The 9,923-nt window shown below is 45.2% G+C and overlaps 1 protein-coding gene across 1 annotated transcript; it reads left to right on the top strand.

Moving 5' to 3' along the window:
- The first annotated feature begins 2,935 nt into the window (after positions 1 to 2,935).
- Positions 2,936 to 8,623, top strand: LOC137840866 (lectin BRA-3-like). Its single transcript, XM_068652816.1, has 9 exons — positions 2,936 to 3,198; positions 4,678 to 4,895; positions 5,531 to 5,643; positions 5,780 to 5,901; positions 5,972 to 6,034; positions 6,110 to 6,265; positions 6,343 to 6,437; positions 8,369 to 8,490; positions 8,561 to 8,623. Exons 1-8 carry the CDS (start codon positions 3,120 to 3,122, stop codon positions 8,378 to 8,380), a joined length of 858 nt encoding a protein of 285 aa, XP_068508917.1. The 5' UTR covers positions 2,936 to 3,119; the 3' UTR covers positions 8,381 to 8,490; positions 8,561 to 8,623.
- The last annotated feature ends 1,300 nt before the right edge of the window (positions 8,624 to 9,923 follow it).

Raw genomic sequence — 9,923 nt, 5'->3', positions numbered from 1 at the left:
CAATTACAAATTATAATTATTTTCTTTTTCCCAAAATGCCCTTGCCTAAAATGATGTCATTTAAAACCTAAAATTCTAGAAAAATAACTAACGATCGCCACTAGATGTCCCAATTAGTTATTGGGCGCGCATAGTTCTGAACCTTTTTGGCCTTGTGTCTTTACTTCCAAAGAGAAGGCCATTCAGACTGCTACAGCTACAACTAAAGTACTTTTGCACCACTGCAGGCCCACAGGAAAGAGGGACGCCCTCAACGTCACATTTATTCAAGCAGTGGAACAAAAGCCTTCACTGGTTTAAATTGATTGTGTGCTTTATCTTCTAATTCAAGCAAGGCCTTAAGCAACATTTCATATTGAAAAGTAGAGTTGAAAGAGACCACATAGAGTTGATGACACGCAAACTAGCGTTTATTGTTAGTGACTATGATGAGGTAAATACAAAGACATACCATTCAAAAGATTTTATTGGGAATTCATGCAATAAATCAATATTTGCAGTGTTGACATTTCTTTTCCAAGACATCTTCAGTTTTCCCTGGCATGCTGTCAATCAACTTCTGGACCAGATTCTGACTAATGGTTTTTGCATAATCAATACTTGGAGTTTGTCAAACTTTCTGGGTTTTTGATTGTCCACCCCACCCACCTCCTGAGGATTGACTCCAAATTCTCAATTGAATAAAAAAAAAAAAAAAAAATCTGGGAAGTTTGCAGTGGGAACGTGTTTTTTTTGTGTGTGTGTGTGTGGAGTTCATTTTCAAGGCAAATAAGGTTTATTTTGCACTCAAGCAGCAGTTGAGCTGGTCACTTCTCTTTACATTCTGGAGGATATGCAAATTGCTAATATAAAATCTGAAACAGCGGACTTTGTGAAAATTAAGAGTTGTGGAATGGCACACTAACTCATTTTGACTGAGCCACACACACACACGCATGCACAAAAAGAAATACACTTTGAAATCTATTAAGGAAACATTTATTACCAAATTGATACTTGTTGCTCTTCATGAGCTTTGTGCCTGGAGCCAAAGTATTTGGGTATTTGCTTGTTGCCAACTGATGCAATCATGCATGTACCACGTAAAAGTGAGCCGGACGGTCATTTAGGTTCTTTTGAATGACTGAGTGTATGGCATCACTGACAAAGACAATTGTGACAGGTGGAATCACAGAGAGTAAAATTTCAATTGATGAAGATTTGGGAAGGCAAGGAGACCGTGCGGCAGCGTTGCACCAATGGATGACTGAATGGAACCAAGATAACCTGAGAATAACTGTGTTGGCAACATTTGTAACAAGCAGCATTTTGTTGGAAATATGTCTCTGTATCAAATTCAGTCTTCAAGATAAGGGAGGAGGCAGAGAATAGAAAACGAAACTTAACATGCACACATACACACGCACACACACACGCGCACGCACATACACACTTACACTCCATTTGGGAAGAGAGGATTCCTTAATGTATGTGCGTGTGCGAGTGTGCGTGTGTATGTGTGCGTGTGTGCGTGTGTGCGTGCGTGCGTGCGTGCGTGCGTGCGTGCGTGCGTGCGTGCGAGAGTTAGGCTTCGTTTGTGTGTGTTAGGTCTCGGTTTCTTTTGTCTGCCACCTCTCTTATCTTGGAGCCTGAATTTGTTCCAGACATATTTCCGACAAGATGCTGCTGGTAACAAATGTATCCAGCACAGTGATGCTCAGGTCCTCTTGGTTTCACTCAATTTTCTGTGTTGCAACAACCGCAGCCTCCCAGACACTGTTCAGAGAGGTGTACTGTCTTCCCCCACTGTAAATCTCCCGTTGGAAAAGGGCCCACAAGTTCTCAATAGGTTTTAGGTCTGGTGAGGAAGGGGGCCCATGTCATCATTCTTTCATCTCTAAGGCCTTCATTGGCTAGCCATGCAGTGGAGTACTTTGATGCATGCGCTGGAGCATTGTCCTGCATAAAAATCATGGTCTTCTTGAAAGATGCTGACTTTTCCCTGTACCACTGCATGAAGAAAGTATATTTTAAAAACTGGCAGTAGGTTTGGGAGTTGAGTTTGTGTCCATCTTCAACCCGAAAAGGTCCCGCTAGCCCATACCCGGACTCCACCTTGCTGGCGTCTGAGTCAAAACGGAGCTCTGTGCCCAACACTGATCCAGCCGCAGGCCCATCCATCTGGTCCGTCAAGAGTCACTCTCATCTCATCAGTTCATCTTAAGTTCTGTCTTAAGATATGTCTTGGCCTTGTTTTGACGTTTCAATTCGTGCCTCTTGTTTAGTGGTGATCGGGTTTCATCTTTTCTTACCTTGGCCATGTCTTTGAGCACAGAACACCTTGACACTCCAGGTAGGTTGTAGTTCTGAACTATGACAACACTAGAGGATAACGGGTTCATAGTGGCTTCACCTTTGATTCCTCTCGAATCTTTTGCAATTAATTGACGTCTTTTCTTCTCAACACGTTTCTTGCAACCCTGCTGACTATATGCAACAAAAAGGGAGACAATCCCTTTGGTAAAACTGTCTAGGACCGCCAGTGCCTTTTAAGAAGACATTCCTTCTGTGGAATAGACCTGCTTGCCAGCATTTGGCTCCCTAGCCCAAAATGTGACATGTCACCCTGCTCATTGCTGCTCGGACACAATTGATCAGAAATTGTCAGCTGATTTAGTGACCCAAAGTTTGTGCTCTTTCTGTCAGCCAACGTTGTCATGAGCTGAATCCACTTTGACCGATGTCGAGTAAAAATTACTTTTACGCATTACTTGGCTTCAGCTTGAGACGTAGGTTTAAGTGACCATGCACAGAGGTTGTCCCTCTTTTTTGCTTGCTTCCCCTGTTCCTCATCCCGAATAAAAGTGGTGTCAAAAGTTTGGGCGAAGGTGGCCAAAATAATATCGCGTTACCGCAGCCAAAGACGTGCACACGTAAAGAGCTTCTACGCGGTAACGCGCTCTTCCGAAGGCGCGTGAGTCACGTGGGTGGGGGCCGAGCAGCAGGAGCAGGAGCAGCAGCAGCAGCAGCACCGGAGCAAGTGCCCGTTCGGCGGCTGTTACCTGTTTTGAGCGGACCTAGTGTGTGCATCACATCGTGATATCTGCGTTCGATAGCCTCTCTGGTGGCCTTCCGTCACCATGATGGCCCCGCTGGCCGTGCGCCTGTCGCTGGTCCACCTGGTTTACGTCGTATGGATCATGTACAGCTGCGCAGCCGGTGAGTACTTTGAAGAAAATGTCCAACTTGCGAATGTTGTACTCTTACTATAACTTTGGAAGGAGGCATTTGGTTCGGATTGCAGTGCGGATCCGCTGCTGGGTTAAAAACTGGACCGACTCAGGAAGCTGGGTGAATTTACTATGGGATGTTTTGGCATTTTCGGAGTTTTGTATAAAAATGGATCGTTCTGCGCGAAACAGTTCGGTCTGGTTTGTAACCTAAATTCGGTCCAATTTTTGACCCAAATTGAGTTGTTAGAGTGGATGTTCTTGACGTCACTTAACTATTTTTCTTATGCACGTAAACCTTGTGGGTCAATGTTTTTTCTTGAGTCATGTGAGTGCAAACTGTCTTTTTATGTTGTACATTTTTAACAAGCTGATTGATTGCGAGACACAATGGGACATTGTATCGTATCCAGTGTATACAGAGCATCACTTTCCTTGAAAGGCAGACGCCCTCTTTTTCTCCTCACATGCACTGTCGTGAAAATAAGCAAATAGTCAATTTTGTACTTAATAGTAATGAAGATGTCCGTTCTGCATTAAAGTCGTACATCATTGTAAGGATAAGTACAAGTGATCAAATCTGTCTTTACCACCTTTATATCTATTAGGACGTGCAATATTGATCCAACTGAAACAATTACAGAAAAGAATATCATATGATCCACTTTGATTTTAACCTTGCACTTTTATTTGTCCATCCCTCCAAACAAAACATTTGTTCATTGGTGTTGCCTTCTTGTTTTATTTTTCTTGTGGTGTTATTTACTTGATGTGTGTTGTGAACTCTGTCTTGTCACCGTGGGATAGTGGGAAGTTGTGTGTCTTGACATGCGAAGGAATTGTCAATAAAGGAGACTTTGACTTTGACACGCGTCACATAGGGAGACCACTATTGGCTTTCATTCCAATATAAAAAAAAAAGGGAAAATACTTTGAAACGTGTGTGTTGTGTGTGTGTGTTGGGGGGGGGGGGGGGGGGGGGGGAGCAGAAGGACATTGTTCTGTCGCTTTGTTACAACAAGAGGCGTGACTTGTCAACACGTCTTCCTTTATTGCAAATGTATCTTTTGGCAGTCGATGAAAAAAAAAAAAAAGTTTGATGTGGAGTTTTTTAGACCGGTAGCGCCATCGTGTGGGCAGAACTTGAGTTAAAAAAAAAGAAAAACTTATTTCTCCGAGTGGCAGAACGACAGAATTGGACTGAATTTCCTCCGTTCAGTTCTTGAAATTATTCAGCATATTGAAACTGGTCATCCTCTGAAAAAATGTGCCTTGTTGATATTTTTGTGACGCTATTATTCCAGGCTAATAGCCCTAAATTCCCAAGTCCTTTGTAAGTCTTGTCAATTGTGGATTGTCAGTCATGCAGGTGACACAGTTAGGTGGCGTGCATTCTTGCTTGTTTGCTGAGTTTCTGGTTTTTACCAAGAGTTGAAAAATGACCATGGCAACTTTGATGGGTCTTCAGGTGTAACCCATCATACGCCATGTGACACAGACCACGGATGGAATTCTCACGGCTCCAAATGCTACAAGAAGATAGACACAACCAACGGTTGGCGGGGAGCTCGTCACGACTGCCTCTGGGAGGGCGGCGACCTGGTCTCCATCACCTCCAAGGAGGAGGAAAAGTTTGTGAAGGAGCAAATGGGCGACAAGCCGTTCTGGATCGGACTCTCCAATCTGGTGAGACGGAAACGCAAGCGGCTGTTGTATGGAGGTAGACTGGGGTCAAACGTTTTGAACTTTGCCTTTAAAATCCATTTGTTTTAGTTCTTACGTTCCCTGAGAGCGCTCTCTGTCTGGGCAGTGGTTCCAATTAAGCCTTCCACTTAAGCTGTCCTTTGTGATTCCACGCCCCGCTCAGCGAGCACCTCGCCCCACGCCAGATTTGGGATTACAACTGAAAAAGATTTGAACCTGAATAAAAAAGATCCCAATCTGAAAAAACAAGAGTTGAACCTGAAAATAATGCGAATCTGAATACATGCAACTGGAAAAAAGATCTCAAATCATGAAAATGAATTGCGGTGAAACCTGAAAATAAATACTTATTCCAAAATATTACCAAGGCGAACTCAAAAACACTTTCACACAAGTGTTTTGTTTTACTACGTTGTTTTGTTTTTCTAGTTTTAAGATCAGCTCGTTTATTTTCAGATTTAAGTTTCCCTTTTTTCAAGTACATACGAGTTTTGTTTTTTCAAGTACAAAGCGTTTGACCCCAATCTTCAAGGGATGTTTAATATCAAATCCTTTCGATGAAGCATACTGTTGGCGAGCTTTTGGTACGCCATTGACAACGGGATTGGTTTCGGCAGGTCTGCGACAAGGACCATTGTAAGTTATTCGAAGAGGGAGAAAAGAGACTAACCTGGTCCGACACCGGTGTGACCCCGACCTACGCTAACTGGATCTCAAACCAAGGCGGAAGGTAAGAAGATCACATCTTTGCATCCTGTGTCAGATGGGATGCACGTTATCCGAGGACGTGAACGAGGAAAAAAAACCCCACCAAATTGGCCCGTTTGTCTGATGTGTGTCTCGGTTTTCACGCCTTTTCCCAACAGCTCCGACAATGAATCCTGCGCGTACGTCAACCAAGGTGTGTACCAAAACACTCAGTCTGGAAAGTGGAGACATGGCTCGTGCGGATCCTCGTTGGCGTACATGTGCGAGCGGTCGCCCGACGGTAAATCCACACGTCCGTTGCGATGTTGGCGCTGAAAGGAGCAAAGTGCAACCACGTCGTCTTTCTGCAGACTGCCCGGACGGATGGCCGTGTTCCTACAAAGACTTGGGTTACACTTACAGTCGAGTTGAGAGTTGAGTGGCAGCGACGCTCCTTTTGACAACAGCGCCATCTCGTGGTTTCCTAATTAGTTTCTTTTGGCTTTCAGCTTCCTACTGCGACTCTGGCGAGTTCCTGTACAACGACTCTTGTTATCATTTCGAGGGGAGACTTAAAAACTGGCAAGAGGCTGAAGATTTGTGCAAGGAAGAGGGAGGTCTCTTGGCCAGCGTCCACTCAAAGGTTGACGGCCTATTCTTGAGTGGTGAGCGCTTAAACAAACTGACAATGCCAGTTATCGTCCTGCAATGTTTCACAAGTGCTTGTTCCGCTCTCCTCAAGAACACGGTCGAGAAGGCAGCGAATGTTGTTACTATTCTTGGGTGGGACTCAAGAAGAACAATGGCAAATTTGAGTGGCGCGACGGATCATCTACAGTAAGTGACAATGTGTGCAAGGGAGGTCTAAAAAGTTGTCCCTTTGCCCTAATGAAGCTTGTCATGTTAGAAGGCAAGAGTTAAAAAGTGTCATTTTAGTAGAATAGTTGATTGAAATAGAAGGAAAAATCTGACAAGAATGGTCGTTCTGTCAAATAGATTTGACTTTGACTTGTATTGAGTGATGTTGTAGAAACAAAGTGCACCATTCATTTTACGGGGAGACATTTTTTATTGAAAAGTTCCAATCAGAAAGTTGGAAGGGGGTTGGAACATCGCAACAATTCTTATTGTGAGATAGAGCTTGTGAAAATTAATTTGAGAGATTTGAATCAATGAAGTGACTTTGAAGGAATGTGGTGGGAAGCCATCCGAGCAACTGCAACACCAAACACGCTCGAGTCATGTCCACTGTTGTCCGCAGGATGATGTCCCGTGGGATCTTCCTACACGTCCAGGTGACTGCGCAAAATTGCATGAAACAGTTCATATGGAAGATTGTAATGAGTTTCGTCCATCCATCTGTCAAAAAGGTCAGAAAGTCACAACCTCTCATTTGCCCTTTGTTTTCTCATCGCTCTCTCATATTTGACCGCTCTCACCTCCTTGCAGGCAAGGCCAGAGATTCTCTTCTGCTTCTTCCGGCGCCAGCATCAGGTGGGTGTCCCAGCCTGCAGCCCACATGCAGAATCTTGTTTGCCCTTAAGTGACTCGAGTCTCGCTTGCAGGCAAGAGTGCAAATTGCGGCTGGTGGCGGGAGAACCCCGCCAACGAGGTCGAGTGATTAATTATATTACTGAATAAAGTAACTCGTTACCGGGGAAAGCGTTACGGTTAAAAACAACACACAACACAATACATGCACGTTTTTGCCTTAAACCTCAATATTAAAATACATTTTGATATCGCCACTTGAAAATTCTTCAGCGGTCCTGTTGTGACTACTGATGAAATAAATTGCCTTGTTGATCTCTTGGGACCGTATTCTTTCAGACTAATAGCCCTAAAATGCCCACCTAAGTCTTGTCAGTTGGGGATTGTCCGCTATACAGGTGACTTAATCTGTCAAAAAGTGATATAAAGTTCAAGTCCCAAAAGTCCCAATGATCGTCGTCTCACACACATCTGGGTGTGGTGAAACTTGTCCTCGGCATTTAACCCATCCTCGTGTGATTTTGATCCATCCCCTGGGGGAGAGGGGAGCAGTGAGCAGCAGCGGTGCCGCGCTCGGGAATCATTTGGTGATCTGATAAAGGTGGCAATGCACTTCATGCCTGTTTGCTGGATTTCTGGTTTTCACCAAAGGTTGAAAAATGACAAGGCAACTTGCTGTTTCATCAGGATCGACCGATCATGAGGCAACATGTGACACAGACAACGGATGGAGTCCTCACGGCTCAAACTGTTACAAGAAGATGGAGACCTCCAACGGTTGGCTGGGGGCTCGTCACGACTGCCTCTGGGAGGGCGGCGACCTTGTCTCCATCACTTCAGAGGATGAGGAGAAGTTTGTGAAGGCGCAAATGGGCGACAAGCCGTTCTGGATCGGACTCTCCAATCTGGTGAGGCGAAAGCGCAAGTGGGCTTCCTACTGGTGCTCGAGTGACAACCAGTATTGTTTTTGGCAGGTCTGCGACAAGGACTGGTGTCAGTTTTTTGAAGCGGGAGAAAAGGGGCTGACTTGGTCCGACACCGGTGTAAGCCCGACCTACGCTAGCTGGACCTCAAACCAAGGCGGAAGGTAGGAGAACACCTCTTTGCGTCCTGTGTCAAGCGAGATGCACGGGGAGATTTTGGAACCCCTTTCCAAACATGTGTAAAGATGTGATGAGGTATAAAAAAGCTTTTGTTTTCTTTTTATCGGGAAAGAGGAAAATAAACTCCAAATTGGCTTGTTCGTCAGATGTGTGACTCGCGACTTTTCCCAACAGCTCCAACGATGAAACCTGCGCGTACGTCAACCAAGGTGTGCACGTAGAGAGTCAGCCTGGAAAGTGGAGACATGGCTCGTGCGGATCCTCATTGGCGTACATGTGCAAGCGGTCGCCTGACGGTAAGTCCACACGTCCGTTGCGATGATGACGCTGAAAGGAGAAAAGCGCAACCGTGCCATCTTTTTGCAGACTGCCCGGAGGGATGGCCATGTTCCTACAAAGACTTCGGTCACACCTACAGTCAAGTTGAGAGTTGAGTGGCAGCGACGCGTCTTTCTACACCCAAACTGCGTCGTGGTGGTTTTCTAATTAGTTTCTTTTGGCTTTCAGCTTCCTACTGCGACCCTGGCGAGTTCCTGTACAAGGACTCCTGTTACCATTTTGAGGGGAGGAATGGAACTTGGCAAGCGGCTGAAGATTTCTGCAAGAAAGCGGGAGGTCTCTTGGCCAGCGTGCACTCACAGGTTGACGGACAGTTTTTGGCTGGTGAGCACCAAGACAAATTGACCATGCCGGCAATCATCCTGCAATTTTTCACCACAAGTGCTTGTTCTGCTTTCCTCAAGCTCACCGGCGAATAGGATGGTATTCTTGGCTGGGACTCAAGAAGAACAATGGCAAATTTGAGTGGCGCGACGGATCATCTACAGTAAGTGACAATGGAGGTCTAAAAAGTTGTCACTTTGCCCTAATGAAGCTGTTACGTTAGAAGGATAAAGTTGAAAAGTGTCATTTCAGCAGAACAAAGCTGGTTGAAACTGGAAAAATCTGACAAGAATGGTCTTCCTGTCAAATAGATTTGACTTTGACTTGTATTGAGTCATGTTACAAGTGAAAAAATGACCATTGTAATTTACAAGCAAAAAAATATGACATGATTTGTAGAATTAAAGTGCACCATTCATTTTACGGGGAAACATTTTTTAGTTCCAATCAGAAAGTTGGAAGGGGGTTGTAACATCGCAACAATTCTTATTGTGAGATAGAGCTTGTGAACATGAAGTTGAGCGATTTGAATCAATGAAGTGACTTTGAAGGAATGTGGTGGGAAGCCATCCGAGCAACTGCAACACCAAAAACGCTCGGGTCATGTCCACTGTCGTCCGCAGGTTGATGTCCCGTGGCATCCTCATAATTATTCAGGTGCCTGCACAAAATTGGATGGTGCTGGACAAGTTCAGATCGATAGTTGTACTAGTGCCACTCGTCCATCCATCTGTCAAAAAGGTCAGAAAGTCACAACCTCTCATTTGCCCTTTGTCTTCTCATTGCTCTCTCATATTTGACCCCTCTCGCATCCTTGCAGGCAAGGCCAGAGCTTCTCTTCCGCCTCTTCCGGCGTCAGCATCAGGTGGGCGTCCTAACCTGCAGCCTGCACGCAGAATCTTGTTTGCCCTCGAGTGACTCGAGTCTCATTTGCAGGCAAGAGTGCAAAGTGCGGCTTGTGGCGGGAGAACCCCGCCAACGACTTCTGCTACCTGATCCACGACATGGCCAACAAGACCTGGAAGGAGGCGCGAGACGAGTGCGCCCGCCGCACAGGCAACCTGCT

The sequence above is a fragment of the Syngnathus scovelli genome, chromosome 13, assembly GCF_024217435.2.
Source record: "Syngnathus scovelli strain Florida chromosome 13, RoL_Ssco_1.2, whole genome shotgun sequence".
In the NCBI taxonomy this organism is placed as follows: domain Eukaryota; kingdom Metazoa; phylum Chordata; class Actinopteri; order Syngnathiformes; family Syngnathidae; genus Syngnathus; species Syngnathus scovelli.
This window is presented reverse-complemented; position numbering and strand designations above follow the sequence as displayed.

Bases quoted from the DNA above. Each gene is read 5' to 3' on its own strand.
- LOC137840866 (XM_068652816.1), top strand. From the start codon at position 3,120: ATGATGGCCCCGCTGGCCGTGCGCCTGTCGCTGGTCCACCTGGTTTAC. The intron at 4,896-5,530 runs GTGAGACGGAAA...TGGTTTCGGCAG, and splicing joins GGATCGGACTCTCCAATCTG to GTCTGCGACAAGGACCATTG. The intron at 5,644-5,779 runs GTAAGAAGATCA...TTTTCCCAACAG, and splicing joins ATCTCAAACCAAGGCGGAAG to CTCCGACAATGAATCCTGCG.